Genomic DNA, 19,229 nt, shown 5'->3' with positions numbered 1-19,229 from the left:
TAAAGGGAACTTTGTCTAACTGCAGAACATTGCAACAAATGCTCTTCTTATCAGATATGTAATCAAAGTGAAACAAGATCATACTTTGAAAGAAAGAATTTTAAATAGGAAAGAGATGCCACAAAGACAGAAATATCTACTGAAGATATTCTAATCACCTAACCATTTTGTTCTCGATCTAAAATTAAAAGAATAAAAATCCCACTGCTAAAAGTAGAAGGTAAATAAATTAATTCTGGAAAAGGGTGAGCTTTCAAACCCATAAGTGGAAATTTGAGAAAGGTACCTTTTCTTAACAAAACATTTCAGGCATCCTAAAAGGCAAATCAAATACCCAGATCCCACCTATACCACCAACTTAAGCAACAAAACATTACAGATGCAACTGGAGCCCTGTGTGACTCCTCCCAGATCCCTTTCTCTTCCCTCAGAGGGAACTACTATGTTGAATGCAGTGTTTGTCTTTCCCATGTGTACAGTAACAAGTTTCTCATGTTGATTTTTACAAATTTAATTTTATATATTCTTTTGAATACATAATACCTACAGTACACAATTCAAAAGTAGAGAAGGACATACTGTGAAATTTCCCCCTGCTACCCAGTTCCCCGCCCCTGAACAACTAATGTAACACAGTTTCATGTGTACCTTTAGACACTCGGCACACACATAAGCAGTTACACTTAGGTACATACTTGCCCCTGCTTTTATACACAAATGGTAGGTATACTATATACATTGTTCTACTATCCCCTTATTTTGCCTCTTAAAAATACACCAGTGGCCCAGTGGCACAGTGGTTAAATTCACACATTCCACTTCAGTGGCCTGGGATTCGCTGGTTTGGATCCCAGGTGCGGACCTACGCACTGCTTGTCAAGCCAAGCTGTGGCAGGCGTCCCACATATAAAGTAGAGGAAGATGGGCACGGATGGTAGCTCAGGGCCAGTCTTCCTCAGGAAAAAGAGGAGGATTGGTGGCAGATGTTAGCTCAGGGCTAATCTTCCTTAAAAAAAAAAATACACCTGGGAAATTGTTCTCTAAATTATATAAAGTCTCTTGCTTTTTTTTCCTTAACGTGTACAAAGTATATCACTGCATAGATAAAACATAATTTAACTACTATTCTATTAGAAAGATTACTTCCAATCTTTTGTATTTACAAACAATACAACAGTGAATAACTCATTATTTCACACACGAGTATATCTGCAGGATGAATTCCTAGAAGTTGAATTGCTGTCACACTCTATAGAGGTGGTACCAATTTATACTCCCACCAGCAAGTTATGAGTGTTTTTGCATGTTTTTAAAATTTATATAAATAACATGACTGTACATATTCTTCTACTTCTGCTTTTGTGGTCTAATCTTATATACTTGAGATTCACCCATGCTATATATAGCTCTAGCTCATATACAGATTTCTAACTTAAAGAAATGTTTAAATAACTTGTATTATAATTCATTCACAAAGAGAACACACACCTATTTACCTGAAATTGCAATTTTATGTAGAACTACTCACCAACTTAATAAACAGGTTTTATGTGTTAACAACTCATTTGCCAAAGACCATCCATGTCACTAAAGAGAGTCTTCTCTTCTCTTGGAAAACTAACAAAAACTGCCATTTTAATTTACTGCAATAGTGACATGACTTTATTCATCCATGCTTTTATAACTGTTCAGATAATTCAAGCATAATCCCAAACTAATCCTAGTTGTCTATTTAAACTTTCCCCTCAAAATGTTACAATTAAGTTACCGCAGGATTTTTTTTTTCTAGCCTGTAAAAGGAAACAAAATAATTACTATGAATTTACACTCCCCTCCCCCCCAAAATTAAATTTCCCCTAAGCCCGGAATATCATATTGGGAATTTTTCTGCCTATCCTCAACATCACATCTTCTATTAGATTCCTTTTCTCTGTTCAATTTACCAAGGTGTATAATTTTAAAAGCTTTATCTCCTCTAAATTGTCTGCACTGAAACATATGGCTAATCGTATTATTCATAAGAATTCTTGTCAAATTAAAGCTAGGGTAAGTTACTGCTACCACTATAGTAGCTATTTTTGCCTGCTCGGCAAGCATCTATGTCCCCCTTTCTCTCTCCTAACAATTAATACTCATTTCTGTGTAGGTAGCTACCCCATCTCCTTACACTATCCAAGCACTTCAGAAGAAGATGCACCCCCCCCACACACACACATCCAACAGTGGGCCATATTCCTCCAAGGGTAATGCCATCTCCCTTGCTAGTGCCAACTTAGGAACAAGTCTGAGCCAACTGGCATCTCCGGCCAGAGTGACTGGATGAGCCATGAGATCCATGATAGATATGCTGGAGCTTCCTTGCTCTGGAGAGAGAACCACAGAGATGTTCTTGACAGGCTGAGCTGGATTTTCCATCACTTGCGGGGAAAAGCATCCCAATTGTTTAACAACTTAAAAAATGCACTAGTTGAGCATTCTGACCAACATCAACTAAAGTATTTATGAACAAACGTAATCATACCTATGAAACCTGTGATGCTTTGACTAATATTGGCCTTTCTATATTTGGAGAGGTTGCTGACTTTGCCAGTGTGTGGTACTTCAAGAGTCACCTGCGCGGAGTGAAGGTTAAGGAACAGCAGTCACTAGAGGGATTCACGTCCCAGCCACAAGACAGATCAAATACAGAAAATGAAAAATTTCCTCTTGCTTTCCTATCTGCCATGCCAAAAGCCATCTAGTAAATAAGAATATGGGAGCTGACTCTGTTCAGGTCTATATTAGGAGAAAAATGAGCTCCCTAATCCAGGCAGAACTCTGGGCGGGGTGAGGGCATCAAAAGTGTCATCACTATTTGGGGCACATTAATGAGCATTTCCTACAAATACTTGTAAACTAAAAGCAGTTGGTAACCACTAACAAGACGCAGCATAGCCAAAAGTAAATAAATAACTTCAAGGGCACAGAAACATCTTACTGGCCTAATACAGACCCACCCTAATGGCTCAGTATCCTATTCTGGCATTTGCTTCTGACCTTACATTGTTGGCCTTGCTGATTTTCATAAGAAGGTTTAGGCAGTTGCTTGCCTGTGGGCTGGCTATACGGCAATTTTCCAGTTCTATGACTCAGAAAGGGCAAGAGAAGGAAGGGTTCTCCTCTTCCATCCCTAGATAAAATCAGAAAATGTTTATTTAGCTCTGGGACAGCAAGGTTCAGTCAATTCACCGTACAGACTTTCACAAACTCTTTTTTCTTTAAAGTCAAATATTTACCAGGAGCTTAACGTATGCAAGTCATAGTCTATCATTTATCCAAAACCAATGGGCAAGTTATTTTGATCAGTTCCATACTTCCTTCTTCTATATCCCTAATAACAGTAAAATATTTTAAAGAAAAAAAATATGTATGCCTCACAAAATCTGCAATTAAACTTTTTGTGCCAGAATTGGTGAACTGGAGACCAAGTTCGTTATTTCCAGAATACTATGTTGAAACACAAGGGTAATAGATTCTACGCTTTTCTTTAAAAAAATTAAAAAGTTCACATGATGTACACTGAATTGTTTATTAAAATGTAAATATCGTGTGAAAATACGACTGCATTAATGAAGAAATACTATCTGGAGGCAATATCTGCACCACCTACCAGGTTTGGCACAGAGACTGCAAAACTGATCATTCAGAAACACCGAAGGGCCGGAGTCTGCATCCAGAACACAAACCCCACAACGCAAATATAGGACCGGTTTATACTCACTAACTGCTCCGAAAACAATGAGTGATCCTTCCGACGACATGGCCTTTTTTTTTTTTAATTCTGCAAGCTACTCCCAAAGCAGCCTAATTTGGGGGGGAACACATTATTTCACAGTTGAGAGTCGGCCGGGTCAGGTAAGTCGACAGCCTCCTCCAGAGGACGGAAACACGGACAATGCCGAGCAGCGATGGGCTGGCCCCGGGCCGAGGGCTCACGGCCGGGCGCAGGGAGGCCACCCCCGCCGCTCCGGGCAGAGGCCGGCACCCCCACCCCGCGCTCGGAGCGCGCCGCGAGCCCCGGACCGCCCCACCTGGGAAAGTTCGCACCTCCGCATCCCCGCCCCGCGCCCCGACGAGCCCCTCGGGCCGCGGCGCCGTCGCCATGGCGACGCCCCCCTCACCCCGGCCCAACCTGGGAGGGCCGCATCGCAGTCCCGCGGCGGCCTCGGGCTCCGCTCCCGCCGGAGGCAGGACATGGACTGCCGAGCCCGGGGGACGAGGCACGCAGGGGACGGGGGAGGATGCAGGGGTGCGGGAGGCGGAAGTCGCCCGGATCCCGGGCTGGGGCCGAGCCTTGCCCCGGGGGTGCTCACCCTTCACTTTGCCGAACGTGCCGACCCCCAGCGTGTCCCCCAGGATGTAGTGGCCGATCTTCACCCGCCCGTCGTGTTTCTGCTTCTCGGCTGTCGCCATCTTTCTCCAGGAACTGAGTCTGCGCATGGCGCCGCGGGAGGGGGCGGAGGGGGCGGGCAGGGCCGCGCCGGGGGCGGGCGGCCGGCGAGGGAGGGGGTGGGGACGCGGGAGGGGAACCGCGCCGCCGAGACGCCACCCGGCGCCGCCCGCCCGGTCCCCGCCGCGGGCCGTCGGGCGCAGACGCTCCCCCTGGCGGGGCGGGGCGGGGTCGCTGGGAGGGGCCCCGGTACCCCCTTCCTCGCCCCGCATCCTTTCGGCCCCGGGCGCCCGCCCACCTGCGGGCGGGAGGGGGCTTCCTGGCTTGCAGAGGAGGGCGGCAGCCCCTTGGTTCCTGTCCGCTCTGGCTGAGTCTCTGCCCGCAGTAGTCTCCCTGGGTTATTCCTCCTGGGTCGAGGAGACTGCTCTCCCTGTGATTCCAAGGTGGGGAGACGGGCACTGTAGAAGCCCCCTTGGGTAGGACAGATGTGTGGCTTGTTCCTAGTACAGCGTGAATTGAAACATGGCAGGGGACAACGCCCTGCCACCGTTTCTAACCTTTTCATTTTTCCTGTTCGGATGGAATCTAGAAGCCGTTGGGAGTTGTCACTTGGATCTTTGATGGAGTTCTCCCTTCCTCCCCCGCCCCCCGGCCTCGCCGCTCTTTTTTTACTTTGAGCCAGTGAGTTGCTGTTGGGCACCTCCGCAGCTCAAGCGGCGTCGTCCGTCTCTCCTCGCGCTAGACGCTCCTGTGAAATTTCGTCCCCGAAGCAAGCTCTGTTGGAAGGAGCAGGTTGGGCATATCTGTGAATGTATGTGTGTTCGGGAAGTGGGATGTTACCTAGACATTTTGATGTATAGGAATTAATATTTTTAGATTATCAGTAAAATGTAGACTTTGAGCTGAAGACGAGGCTTACGGTTGCGTCAACCAAATCAATCGACAAATATTTATTTTACTTACAACGAGTAAGATTTAGTCTTATCTATAGAAATGGGATCATGTCATATCACAGGGGAGGTGAGAAAGTATGCTTATTTGTAATCGAATTTTTAAGTGAGTTTGTTACTCAATTATATTCCTCTAACATGGGCAAAATCAAGTGTCCAAAAAACCAGTTTATATGGTTTCAGTTTTGCAGTGTCATAGCATTTGGGCCAGTGTTAATGGACAAAGAGTTGGACTCTTCATGAAAATAATATTTTTAAAAAAGACTAAAAATGTTGGCGTTTCAGTCAGAGAAAGACGATCTCTATATGACTCCACTCATAGGTGGAAGTTAGTATATTGATAAGGAGATCTGATCGGTGGTTACCAGGGAAAAGGGGGGGTGGGGGGAGGGCACAAAAGGGGAAGTGGTGTACCCACAACATGACTAACAAAAATGTACAACTGAAATCTCACAAGGTTGTAATCTATCGTAACATTAATAAAAAAAAAAAAAAAGTTGGCGTTTTTCTTCCCAACGAAAGTTACCCAACTCTCCTGACTTTTATAGACTTTCTATTTACGAAATCAAAATAACATGCATTAAGCACTGCTTTGCTCCAAGTGAGATACTGGAGAGGAAGAAAAAGCTTTTGAGCTTACACTTCCATCAAATAAGCAGAGAACAGTTACCACAAGCCTTGGATCAGCTCCTACTGTGTTATGGACTGCACATATTTTTTCTTTTCTGCTTTATTTCCCAAACCCCCTGGTACATAGCTGTGTATCTTAGTTGCAGGTCCTTCTAGTTGTGGGATGTGGGACCCGCCTCAACGTGGCCTGACAAGCGGTGCCATGTCCACACCCAGGATCCGAACCCTGGGCCGCCGCAGCAGAGCATGCGAACTTAACCACTCGGCCACGGAGCCGTCCCCTGCACATATTTTGAAGGGCCAAAAAAGTTAAGAAATCTTTGATTACTGAGATATGTGTGGGGCGGGCAGTGGTTGCTGTTGTAATTTTTGCTCCCTGGTTTCTTCACCTTTACCTGTTTGCCTTGTGAGTTTCTGCAGCTCAGGCTTTTTGGATCTCTACAAAGCGGAAATAGCTCTCTGGATTCTCTTAGGGAAAAAAAACCTAACTTTTGCCCCCAGAAATAGCATCTTAAATTACTTTAAATTTGCATCATGTCTAGAATTTAGCCTAGCAAGGTTCTGTTATTTCTTTTAACCTAAAAGAAAAAAGTCACAAGGTACCTCAGCTCTATATGGTGCCCGTTAAACCACAGAGCATCTTACAGGGGGGGCAAACTGAAGCTGAATTTTGCAAACTCATCGCCAGTCTCTTCATGAAACTATGAAGACCCAATTAAGACAGTTATATAGGGGCCGGGCGGTGGCGCAGCGATTGAGTTCACATGTTCTGCTTCAGCGGCCCGGTGTTCGCCAGTTTGGATACCCGGTGTGGACATGGCACCTCTTGGCAAGCCATGCTGTGGCAGGCATCCCACATATAAAGTGGAGGAAGATGGGCACGGATGTTAGCTCAGCGCCAATCTTCCTCAGCAAAAAGAGGAGGATTGGCAGCAGACGTCAGCTCAGGGCTAATCTTCCTCAAAAAAAACAAAAACAAACAAAAGTAATATGAACATTTTTTAGCAGAAACATCAGTTTGTTTCTGCTTTGGTGTTATTTTAGATTATAATTTTACTTAATAAATATTCATTAAATGCCACTAGTCACTCAAAAGCATTGTTGCAGAAATAAAACCTAGAATCATAGATCAAAGAATTGAATAGGAACTTAGAGGTTTTCTTATCCAATCTTCCATAGTCTCTGTTTTAGCAGCTTTTATTTTTTCCTTAAGTTGAGTTAAAAAGTGAATTCAATTAACAATGTCTAAGAAAGTGAATAGTAAGCCTCCTTTATTCCTTTGCTTTTTCTCTTTCCTTCATTTCTTTTTAGAAGTTTTTGTCACATTTTTTCCCACCGGCATTCTTCCAGTATAGAAGTGAAGATAGGTAAACTGTGGCTTACACCCAGTTTCTGGTCCCTTCAGTTGTAACTCTACCGCTATCTTAGCAAAGTATATTGGCATATAAGTAAGCAGGAGTGACTTTACAGAAGTAACCTTGAATCCACTCTAGTTTGAGAGAGGGGCTAAAAGTAAATTCTTTTTGTTTTTTGAGCAAGATTAGCCCTGAGCTAACTACTGCCAGTCCTCCTCTTTTTGCTGAGGAAGCCTGGCCCTGAGCTACCATCCGTGCTCATCTTCCTCTACTTTAGATGTGGGACGCCCACCACAGCATGGCGTGCCAAGCGGTGCCATGTCCGCACCCAGGATCCTAACCAGCGAACCCCACGCCACTGAGAAGCAGAACGTGCGAACTTAACTGCTGCGCCACTGGGCCAGCCTCTAAAAGCAAATTCTTTTCCAACTTCAGTACTTCAGCTTTTATTAGTACAAATACATTACAGTACACCTCAGCACTGATGTAGACATACCAGGATGACCCAACATGGTGGTGGATAACCTCCAGTCTCCTGGACGAGCTCAGTAGTTAGTTGTGAGGGGCTTCCTCTGTAGCCCTTCAGAGATTCTAAGGGAGTGGGGGTGCTCTTAGTCTTTTCTTCTTGAGGCCGTGATAGTGTTGGTAGACCCTCCACTGTCAGGTGGATATTACACTTCCTTATTGTCTATCTCTAAATATGGTGGTCAGAACTAAACACCTGAAGTACTATGGTGCTATTAATGCAGCCTAATATTTCCTTAGCTTAGTTGTAGTTACATTGTAACTAATATTCAATATTTATTAAACAACAACCAGGTAGGTATTAGGCAGTTTGCAGGACTCTGAGGACTCAAAGAACAAAAGAACACGGTATCTGCCTTTGAGTGGTAAAGTAATGTGATAGGTGCTATAATAAAAACATATATATGGTCCTAAAAGGGCATCATGAGAGGAGGATATAATCTTTATCTGTGGGGGTCCACAAAGACTTGAACTTGAATATATTTAAAGGAGTATTAAGAGATGGTGTTTTCTACTCAAAGAAAAAGGTGGCTTGGGGGATGGAGGAATTTGGGGAAAGCATCCCAAATGCTCTGCCCGGGTGAGGGATGAGCATATGCAGAATCACAGCTTTAGCTTTTTAGGGAAAAGCAAGTGGTTACAGGGGATGAAATCTGATTGCACAGAGGGACTTGTTAGAAGAAACGAGAGGTAAACAGGACTAAATCCCGGAAGGCCTCACATGTGCTTCTCAATTTGGACATATTATCTTATAAAGATCCTCCATGGGAGGGTGTGAAGTAGATGCATTTTACAAATACATTCTTTACCAAGGAAATTGATACCTATGGGTGCCTTTGGGGAGGGCAACTGGGTGACTCAGAGTCAGGTGCAAGGGAGAGACTTTCCCCTGGGTATCCTTTTGTAACTTCTTGGTTTTGAACCTTATGCATTTATTACAGAGTTGAAAAAATTAACTGTTAGAAAAATTTTTTACACTCTGACTTTAGTGTGGAGGATAGATTGAGTGGTGAAACAGGAGGCTTGCAATCATCTTGTGAAGAAATGATGAGACGGGCACCATGCATGCAAAGGGAAAACTCAAGACCTATTTAGAAGTGGAATTAGTGAGGTATAGAGATTGGTGTAGACAGAGAGGAAAAGGAGGGAATCTTGATTACCTCCCAAGTTTCTGGAGTGATTATCGGGGGATGGGGAATGGAGATTCATAGAAATAGTGAATTCTGTTTGTAACATTAAGGCATCTAAGAGACATTCAGGTAAAGAGACCCAGGATAGACTGGCAATATGGGTCTATTACTCCAAAGAAAGGTCAGTCTAGAGGTACAAATTGGGTGTCATCACAAACAAATGGCAGATGAAGCAGGGCAGTGAGTATGGATGAGATCTCCTCAGTTTGTAGAGTCAAGGGATCCAAGAACCGAAAACTTACTGAGAGAGTTTGGATAAAAGAAGATCCAGGAGCAGTGTAAGCCTATGGAAGAGAAAGAAAGGCAGTCAGTTTATATCAGAAAAAATAATTATATTAGAAGCTCCCCAGGAAGTTACAGTGATTAAAATTAGTTTGTGGATAATTGTCTCCTGTTTAACGAGGGTGGATGATTCCTAACTCCGGGTTTGAAATCTTTTTAGGTTAAAATGTTTGCAACCCCCTCATGATGATGAATTTTAAGCTTCAATTACCCTTGTAGAAATAGGCCCAGAACTGTTTTCTAGAGAAAGTCTTAGCACTGTTCACAAGGACTCCCTTGACCCATGTCTTGGTAGATGTGGTTGGTTGGTCCTGGTTAGGTTCCTTCCTGTTGACAAGAAAATGTCAGTCTCGCCCACCTCTCAGGTGACTTGCTGAGTATCAGGCATGTGGATCAATCTGTGATCAGCAGCACAAAGTATATTCGTTCACCAGAAAGTGTGGCTCTCAACTCCTTGCTGCCCTATTCTAATCAGTTAAGGGAAATAATATCCTTGGATAGATGCTTGAAGGATAGACTGATAGTCTAATTGTACCCTTGGATCACTTGAGACGATCAGAGACAGAGGTAATTGGACTATCCTGTTCCTAGTCACTGTTAGAACTTGTTTTTACTCAATTTGGTAATACAAGGGGCTGGTAAACATGGATGCTTTGAATAGGCTAATAATTTGGTTCTGCATTCAGACTAGTAATATGGTCCCCTTCAAAACAATATTCTCGGCTCAACATTTATTTCAGTGGAAAGGCAGAGAAAGAGGACTGTTGGAGCCGTGTCCCAGGGAACAAAGACCCTGTGGTTACTAGACCTTAACTTCTTAGCCAGCAGTTAACACACCATCTAAGTGTGCATTTTGTGGAGTGGGGAGGTCTTATCCCACCCCGGGTGATTTATCAAAGTAGTTCTCGTAAACCACATCCTTCTGAGAAGAACTCAGTAAGTAAAAATCCCAGGCATGCTTTGGCCCCCAGGATGTGTAGCATCCCTTGTAGACTGGCTCCTGTGCAGCTGCCCAGCTGAGCCTCCTCTCGTCTGCTGCTGCTGTCCTCTGTCCTCAGTGCAGGAGTGTACTGAGGGAGGCTCTAAGACACAGACATGCAAAGCGTCTTTACTTCAGCCGACCCCACTTTACAGCCTACCTCTAACAAAGACATACTTGCTAAAGGCGTGCACATGAGTATTCTAACCTCATCCCTGGATTTATTGTATCTTCCGTACTCTGAGTTCTTTATTTCCTCATTTATTCATTATTTACTTTGCTGGGTATTATTACTCTCTAGACTTCCCAGATGCCTTTTTTAGTAGACTTTATTTTTTATAACGGCTTTAGATTTACAGAAAAAAGTGTGAAGATAGTACAGGGTTCTCATATACTCACACTCAGTTTCCCCTATTATCAACACCTTACATTATGTGGTACATTCATTACAATTAATGAAAAAATGAACCAATATTGATATGTTGTCATTAACTAAAGTCCATACTTCATTTCAATTCCTTTAGTTTTTCCCTAGTGTCATTTTTCTGTCTCAGGGTCCCATCCAGGACACCGCGTTACATTTAGTTGTCATGTCTCCTTAAGCTCCTCTTGGCTGTGACAATTCCTCAGATTTTCCTTGTTTCTGAGGACCTTGACAGGATGGAGGTGTATTGGTCAGGTATTTTGTGGAATGGCCCTCTGTTGGAATTTATGTTTTCTCATGGCTAGACTGGTGTGTCATGGGATTTGGGCAGGAAGAACGCAGACAATGGTCCATTTTAATCGCCTCATATCAAGGATTCTTATTATCCACCTGATTTATCGCTGTTGATGTTGACCCTGACTACCTGGCTAAGGTTGTGTTTGTCAAGTTTCTCTACCTTACAGTGACTCTTTTTTTCCTCCTTCCTGCAGTGTAGTCTTTGGAAGGAAGTGCCTAGACATGGCCCACCCTTAAGGATTGGGGAGTTATGCTCCCCGCTCCTTTAGGGTTGGTTATCTACATGAATTATTTGGAATTCTTCACAGGAGATTTGTCTTTCCTCTCCCATTTATTTATTTGGTCAGTCATTTATTTATAGCAGTATGGACTCATGAATATTTACTTTATACCCTGGGTTATGATCCAGTACTCCTTCATTTTGTTGCTCACATCATTCCAACTTTGGTCATTGGGTGCTCTTTCAGTTGGCTCCTGTATCCCTTTGACATATGTCCATCAATGTAGTTTTTATTGTTTGTTTGTTTGTGTAGCACTTCCTTACTTTCTGGTGTTACAAGATATTCCAGGCTCATCTTGTATACTTCCTGCCCCAGTCCTAGGATCAGCCATTTCTCCAAGGTGTCCTGGTTGGTTTTATTGGAGAGTGGTCTTAGAAACCAAGATTTGGTTCTCAGAGCGTCTTTGCTTCTAGACCCTCTCAGCTGACAGAACAAGGAAATATATGTGTGTATACTAACCAATAAATATACCCCATCTCTAAATATTTCTGTATGTGGAACCACCCCATCTATATTAAGCTAAACATGGCTTCATACTGATCCATGCAACCAACTCTAATCCATTACCTCATGCATCATTCTAGCCTCTTCCCTTTGCTTATCTGTAAACTCCCACTCCGACAGTGAGAAACCTAGCTTCCATGATCTAACATCCGTTTACTTAATTGCTCAATTCGAGTATACATGTAGGGAAGCATCAGGATTGTTAACCTTCCTCCTGTGGATATCAATTTTATTAACTTAAGTCTAGTACTGGTGTGCAGTTCCTTTTATCTTTTGTCTTACAGACTCTACTCATTTCCAAGTGGTAATCTTGGACTCCCTATTTCCTCAGGTAAGTACCTGTTCCCTCTACCCTCTTCAGTGAGGCCGTTTCCTACCATACACATAGATTATGTTGTCGCAATCACTCCTACTCACCTTGTTGGTGAGGGAGAAATTCCCTCCCCAGGGTTATGGGGATGGCCAAACACACAACACCCAACACAGGACAGATATATTGACAGCAGTCTTTTGGTCACATAAAGTCAAGCCTAGGGGAAGAGTGCAACACACTATTCAGGACCACACGAGGGATGCACTTAGGAACAAGTGAACAACCAGAGGCTTTGGAAGGCAGGCTTTGTAGTATCAAGAGGGTGAGGTGCCCACTTGTTCCTGTGAAGAATGTGATTAGTTTTTTGAAGAATTCCACAAACTGGAGGGGAGCTGAAACCCACTACTCAGGCATTAGCACTAACTGTGCCTGGCCCTTTGGGAAGGAAGGTTGTTTGGCTGGAGGGACTTATGTATAGGAGAAGAATGGGGAGTGGAACTTACAGTTAGGCCATTTGAGGCCCCCCTTTTATCAGACGTCAAAGCAGCCTATACTGTTGAGCCTTAATATTAGGCCTTACACCACATACTCCCAAAAGATTTTGTAAAATTTGCCTGCCTTAAGGTTCACTTTGTGCTGTGAAGTTCTGTGGGTTTTGACCACTGTACGATGTCATGTATCCACTATTACGGTATCATACAGAATATTTTCATCACCCTAGAAAATCCCCTGTGCTTCACATATTCAACCCTTCTCCTCTTTTTCATGACTCTCTCATTTTCCTTTTTCAGAATGTCATATAATTGGAATCCTACATCATGTAGTCCTTTCACACTGGCTTCTTTTCCTTAGCAATATCCATTTAACGTTCATTTGTATCTCTTCTGTCACCCTTAAATGCTTTTGAAGCAAGGAAAATATAACATTTAAAAATTTAAGGAAGATTAGTCTCCATTCTAAAATACTTTCTTCCAATATTTTTAAATATTTTATACTTTTTAAAAGAATCTTGGGGCCAGCCCCGTGGCTGAGTGGTTAAGTTCATGCGCTCCACTTTGGCAGCCCAGGGTTTCGCCAGTTTGAATCCTGGGCGCCGACATGGCACTGCTTGTCAAGCCATGCTGAGGCAGCATCCCACGTGCCACAACTAGAAGGACCCACAACTAAAATATACAACTATGTACTGGGGTGCTTTGAGGAGAAAAAGGAAAAATAATAAAATTTTTATTCAAAAAAAAGAAAAATCTTATGATGGTACAGCTTTGTTAAAAGTTATGTTAAATGTATCAAAAGGATATACTATGAAGAACTGAGCTGTTATGTAGCTTTGGTAGTTTCCTCAATAACTAATAAATTATATAAGTAAGAAAAGGATTAAAGATCTGATTTTTGTCTTTTTCAGTAAGGAATATTATTCCTTACATCTGTAACCAGTACATGAAATGACTAATTTAATTCTCATATTGTTTATTATTTCTCTTCCATAGGGTAAAACCCAATTAAATTCAAGTATATTGTGAAATGTGTAGAGCTTTTAATTTCAGAAATTAAGTTGGTTTTATAGAGGAATTTAATTTTCTTTGTGTTAGGAATTTGTTCTAAATCTGGTATATTTTATTTTTACTGAAATGGTTCTAGATTACTTGAGTCTGAAATTTTAACTTGGAGAATCTTCTAGGTGTCTTACTGGATCACGTACATTATAATTAACCTTTACTAAAAGACTTTTTTCTGGAATTAATACTTTGTCATGTTTTTGACTTGCTTACATTTCTATGTACTTATCATAAATTAAACCCAAACTTTCTACCAATTGTCTAAAATGTTCTCTCAAGACATCGAAATGCATGAGGCTTATAATATGCAGAAAGTGTTAATACTTTGTAATATTTTTTGTTTGCTTGGTTTTCCATGTACTTATCATTGATTCAACCTAAACTTCCATCAATTGTCTAAAATCTCTCAAGACACTGAAACATGTAATGTGCATTATCAGTTTGATCCTGAACACGACTCTTGTAGAGCTTTCTTAGCTGCTTCAGTCATTTGCCTTCTAGACCGTTTCAGAGTTTTCACCCAAGAATCTGCCTTCGCCACCGTCCTGGAGATTCCCTTTACCTCTCTTTTAGGTTAGATTTATTGTTTCCTGTAATCATGGTTTCCCATTTTTTGTTTTTGTTTTTTATCCTCGGTTTTGGTGGGACATATCCAGCTAGTAGTTTTATGAAAAACACTCAGCATGGCTTGCTGAGTGGTGTGTATGTCCACACCCAGGATCCGAACCGGCGAACCCTGGGCCACCGAAGTGGAGCACATGAACTTAACCACTACACCACCAGGTCAGCCCCAAAATTCATTTTTTCAGGTGTCTAGTTCAATGAGCTTTGAAAAATATTTACAGCTGTGTAACTACTACCACAATCAAGATATAGAATACCTCTATCACCCCGAAAAATTCCCTTGCACCCTTTTGATTTCTGTCCACATAATTTTGCCTTTTTCAGAATATCATATACAGAAAACTACACGGTATATAGCCTTTTGTATCCAGCTCCTTTCACTTTGCACAACCCTTTTGAGATTCATCCATGTGAATGTTGTTGCATGTTTCAGTAGCTTATTGCTTTTTATTGCTTAATAGTATTCCATTGTATGAATATGCCAAAATTTATTTATCCATTCTCTAGTTATGATGTTTGGGTTGTTTCTGGTTCTTGGAGTAGGAATAGCCTGTTACAAACATTCATATGTAAGTCTTTGCATTTTCATTACTTTGAATAAATACTCGAGTGAAATCCTGGAGTTTTATAGTAGGTATATATTTAACTTTATAAGAAACAGCCAAATTGTTTTCCAAGGTGGCTGTATCATTTTGCATTTCCACCACCAATGAATGAGCATTCCAGTTGTTCCTCATTAGCACTTGGTATTGCCAATTTTTATTTATTTTTTATTTTAGCTACTCTAGCAGATGTGTAGTGCTTTGTCAGCTATGTCATTGTGGTTTTAATGTGCCTTTCCCTGATGACTAAAGATGTTGAGCATCTTTTCATGTGTTTGTTTGCCATGCGTATTTATTCTTTGGTGAACTATCTGTTCAAATCTTTTGCCCATTTTAAAAACTGGGCAATTTGGGGGCCAGCCCAGTGGCATAGTGGTTAAGTTCGTGAGCTCCACTTTGGTGGCCCAGGGTTCCCAGGTTCCAATCCTGGGTGCGGACCTACATACCGCTCATCAAGCCGTGCTGTGGTGGTGTACCACATCCAAAATAGAGGAAGATTGGCATAAATGTTAGCTCAGGAAGAGTCTTCCTCAAGCAAAAAGAGGAAGACTGGCAACAGATGTTAGCTCAGGGCCAATGTTCCTCACAAAGCAAAAAAGAAAAGAGTAAACTGGACAATTGTTTTTTTAATTATTAAGTTCTTCTGAATACAAGTCATTTATCATATATGTTTTCATATATTTTCTCCAAGCCTGTGTCTTGTCTTTTTATTTCCTTAATTATGTCTTTTGAAGAACAGAAATATTTAGTTTTCGTTTGTTTTTTTTTTCTGAGGAAGATTTGCCCTGAGCCAAGACCTGTTGCCAATCTGCCTCTTTCTGCTTGAGGAAGATTGGTCCTGAGCTAACATCTGTGCCATCTTCCTCTGTTTTGTATGTTGTTCGCCACCACAGCATGGCTGCCAATGAGTGGTATAGGTCCGCACCTGGGAACCAAACTCAGGTTTGCAGAGAGCACCAATCTTAACCACTAGGCTGTGGGGCCAGCTTCCTATTTAGTTTTTATGAAATCCAGCTTACCAATTATTTCTTTTATAGATTGTGCTTTTTATGCCATATCTAAGAAAACTTTGCCTAACACAGGGTCACAGAGATTTTCTGTTTTTCTCATGGAATTTTATAATTTTAGGCTTTACATTTAGGCTTTTGATGCATCTTGACTTCATAGTGCAAGACAAGCTTTGAGATATTTTTATTTAGAAACTTTTTTGGTATATGGATGTTCAGTTGTTCCAGGGATATTTGTTGAAAAGACTCCTCTTTCTCCATTGAATTATCTTGGGACCTTTGTTAAAAATCAATTTACCATATAATTGTGGACCTGTTTCTGGAATCTGTTATGTTCTATTGATTTATATCTACTCTTACACCAATACTACAGTATCTTGACTACTATAGCTTTTTAACAGCTCTATTACTATTCCATTTAAGGACATACTGCAGTTTATTTAACTCAGCCTCTACTTATGGGATTTAGTTGTTTCTATTTTTTTACATGACAAATAATGCAACAAATGCCCTTGGGCATGTAACTTTGTGCCCTTGTGAGAGTGCTTGTGTAGGATCCATGTTTAGAATTGAGAATACTGGGTCAATGTTTCCCCACGTTTTCCCCTAGTAATTGGGTCTAGTTTCAGGTCCAGACCCACATAGGTCAGCTTATGGTGTAATTAACTAGGCTGTGGGTGGCTAGTTCTAAGGTACTGTGTCTGATCTTAAACCTCGCCATTTAGCCTACTAACTCTGTGTTAAAGCAAAGATTTCCCACTTTCTTTTTGGTTAGTTCATGTGATCTATAGAAAGGTGCTTCCTGTTGAACTCAAAAATAAGAGTACTCTTTCAGAGTTAGAGAAAGTTATTTGTCAGGCCAACAGGAACATTCTGCTTATTTGACAGTTACATTTTGGATCAACTGGCAAGCTTATTTTCAAATGATTCTTATTATCTGTGGGTGGATTAATTAGTTTGCTGTTTAACCACAGAGGCAGGTGAAGTGCATGGAGTGGTGGAGAAGTTGAGTAGATGGAGAAAGTCTGACCTTGAGATTGAACCTGAGCCCACGTAGTAGGCATCTCAGGACCATGCCTTCTCTGCTCCCTCTGCCTTTCAACCTAATCCCCACCAAGTAGCTGCTGAGCCTCAAGTAGAGGTAATCTCCAAGTGGTTAACCCCACCCCTACCTGGATAATACGAGCTGACTGTAATTTTGTCTTAAACATGATATCGGCTTATCCATGACCACTCTCCCCTTTTCCAAACCCTTCTTGGTTCACTGATGTATTCCCAATGCCTAGGTCAGTGCCTGGCACATAGACAGTGTTCAGTTTACATTTGTAGATAGAATGTTCTTAAAAATAAGTTTATTGATTATTCATCCATCTTGATGACTTGGTTAATATGAACTTCACTTGAGAGAGAAACCACCCTCATTGCTCTAATCAAATCAAATTTCTGAGCCTACAGTGCTATAGAGTCTGTAACATATAGCACAGACCATTGACCGTGGTGAATTCACCAAGATGCATATTGTCTTATAGGGTTTTGTCTTCCTGCTATTAACACAGTGATATCCATTATCCAGGGAATGATACCTATAAAGAAATAATAAAGATTGCTAGTGTTTATCAAACTCTGGGGCCAGCCCCGTGGCCAAGTGGTAAAGTTTGCATGCTCTGCTTTGGCAGCCCAGGGTTTCACCTGTTCGGATCCTGGGCATGGACATGGCACCACTCATCAGGCCACACTGAGGCGGCATCCCACATGCCACAACTAGAAGGACCCACAACTAAAATATGCAACTATGTACTGGCGGAATTTGGGGAGAAAAAGCAGGAAAAAAAAACAGAAAGAAGACTGGCAACACTTGTTAGCTTAGGTGCCAATATTTAAAAAAAAAAGAAAAAAAAACATTTCTCAAACTCTTACTGTGTGCCAGGCATGCTGAACACCTTACATGCACCATCTCATTTTGTTCTCATAGCAACACTTCACAACAAACATTATGAGGTAGGTACAACTTTTCTACTATTTTACAGGTAAAAAACTGGGCTTAAATTAACTGACCTAAAAGCTATAATTTTTGCGTGTTTTGATTTTACCTTACATGGTGAATGAAGCCACATTTTTGATGAAGATAACTTTACCAAATGATCATTCATCCCCAAAACACTAAACTTTTTATTGTCTACAGGGTAACCACCAGTCACACGTAGCTACTGAGCATTTGAAATGTGACTAGTCTGAACTGAGATCACACACTGTATTTTGAAGACTTATGAAAAAAGAATGTAAAATATCTCAATCATTTCTGTACTGATTGCATGGTAAATGATAATACATTGGACATATTGTTTAAATAAAATATTATTAAAATTAGCTTCACTTTTTTTAAATATAGCTACTAGAAAATTTAAAACTACATATGTGGTTTGCACTTGTGGCTCACATTATATTTCTATTAGACAAGGCTTGTCTAGCATATTTTACAGACATTTATATTGGCCAAGTCAGCACAGATTTTACTCAGGTTGAATTTGACAAAGAGCTCTAAGCTGTATTAAATTGATTCTTGGGGCTGGACCACTGGCATAGTGGTTAACTTTGCATGCTCCACTTTGGCAGCCTGGGGTTCGTGGGTTTGGATGCACAGATTGGCACAGATGTTAGCTCAGGGACAATCTTCCTCAAGCAAAAAAAAAAAAAAAGATTCTTGGTAAACTTCAGAAAGAGGCCTATGATTTCTCCAAGGTCAAGCTCCTACAGTATGAGGGTCTTTCCCAATGCCAGGCCGCTGCAGTGTGGGTGGCTTCCCCTGTGCCAGGTTTCTGCCATGTATACCAGCCAGAGGCACCTAATGAGTAAATGCTTCCCCCATCGCCCCTTCAGGCAGCTTCACAGCAGAATGCTATTGGGCAAGGGACCTCCCCATGAATGGCTTCCCAACTGGCATCCCTCTGCTGGCCTTCCAGCAAATCCAAAAGCACGACACTCCAGGATTCAGTGAGCTATGCTGCTGCACCTTCTCTGGCATCTGGATCTCAGCTCCAGGCATGGGGAGGCCTCTTTGGGTGCTCTATCTCAGCTCTAGTGTTAGCGGCTGCTCCTTATTTCTGCTCTTCTTATATTCTAGAACTCTCTTTAACTTTTACTAGCCAATCCCTCTTTACCCTAATCTCTTACATTAAACTTTTCCTGTTCAAGTTACTGGGTGGTTTCTGTCTCCTCAATGAACCCTGACTAATATACCAACTATTTTTATTGGATGTTTTTATTCTCTACATGTTATTTTT

General features: G+C 41.7%; 1 protein-coding gene and 1 long non-coding RNA gene across 19 annotated transcripts in view; one reads left to right on the top strand and one right to left on the bottom strand.

The window, feature by feature from the left end:
- The window catches only part of PRKAA1 (protein kinase AMP-activated catalytic subunit alpha 1), a 38,034-nt gene extending 28,351 nt beyond the window's left edge, over positions 1–9,683 (bottom strand). For 2 of the 18 annotated variants that reach the window (XM_070586909.1, XM_070586918.1), the window contains exons 1-4: positions 4,353–4,467; positions 3,761–3,843; positions 3,090–3,169; positions 2,522–2,612 (exon numbers count right to left, since the gene is read on the bottom strand). Coding sequence is in view for 2 of the 18 variants with exons in the window: in XM_070586905.1 (XP_070443006.1) it covers positions 4,353–4,701 (349 nt within the window). In the remaining 16 variants the exon portion in view is untranslated. Of the gene's footprint in view, positions 1–2,521; positions 2,613–3,036; positions 3,170–3,760; positions 3,844–4,352; positions 4,936–9,321; positions 9,364–9,572 lie in introns of those variants that run through there. The other 16 variants (XM_070586908.1, XM_070586907.1, XM_070586910.1 and 13 more) reach the window with 16 other exon arrangements.
- LOC103555104 (uncharacterized) lies at positions 4,932–18,315 on the top strand. The gene is made up of 3 exons (XR_545921.2): positions 4,932–5,221; positions 12,131–12,177; positions 18,131–18,315. It is a non-coding gene; the product is annotated as an uncharacterized lncRNA (long non-coding RNA).
- Positions 18,316–19,229: the final 914 nt, after the last annotated feature.

The sequence above is a fragment of the Equus przewalskii genome, chromosome 20 (genome assembly GCF_037783145.1).
Source record: "Equus przewalskii isolate Varuska chromosome 20, EquPr2, whole genome shotgun sequence".
Lineage (NCBI taxonomy): Eukaryota > Metazoa > Chordata > Mammalia > Perissodactyla > Equidae > Equus > Equus przewalskii.
Note: the sequence above shows the minus strand (reverse complement) of the source record. Positions and strands in the feature narration are given on the sequence as shown.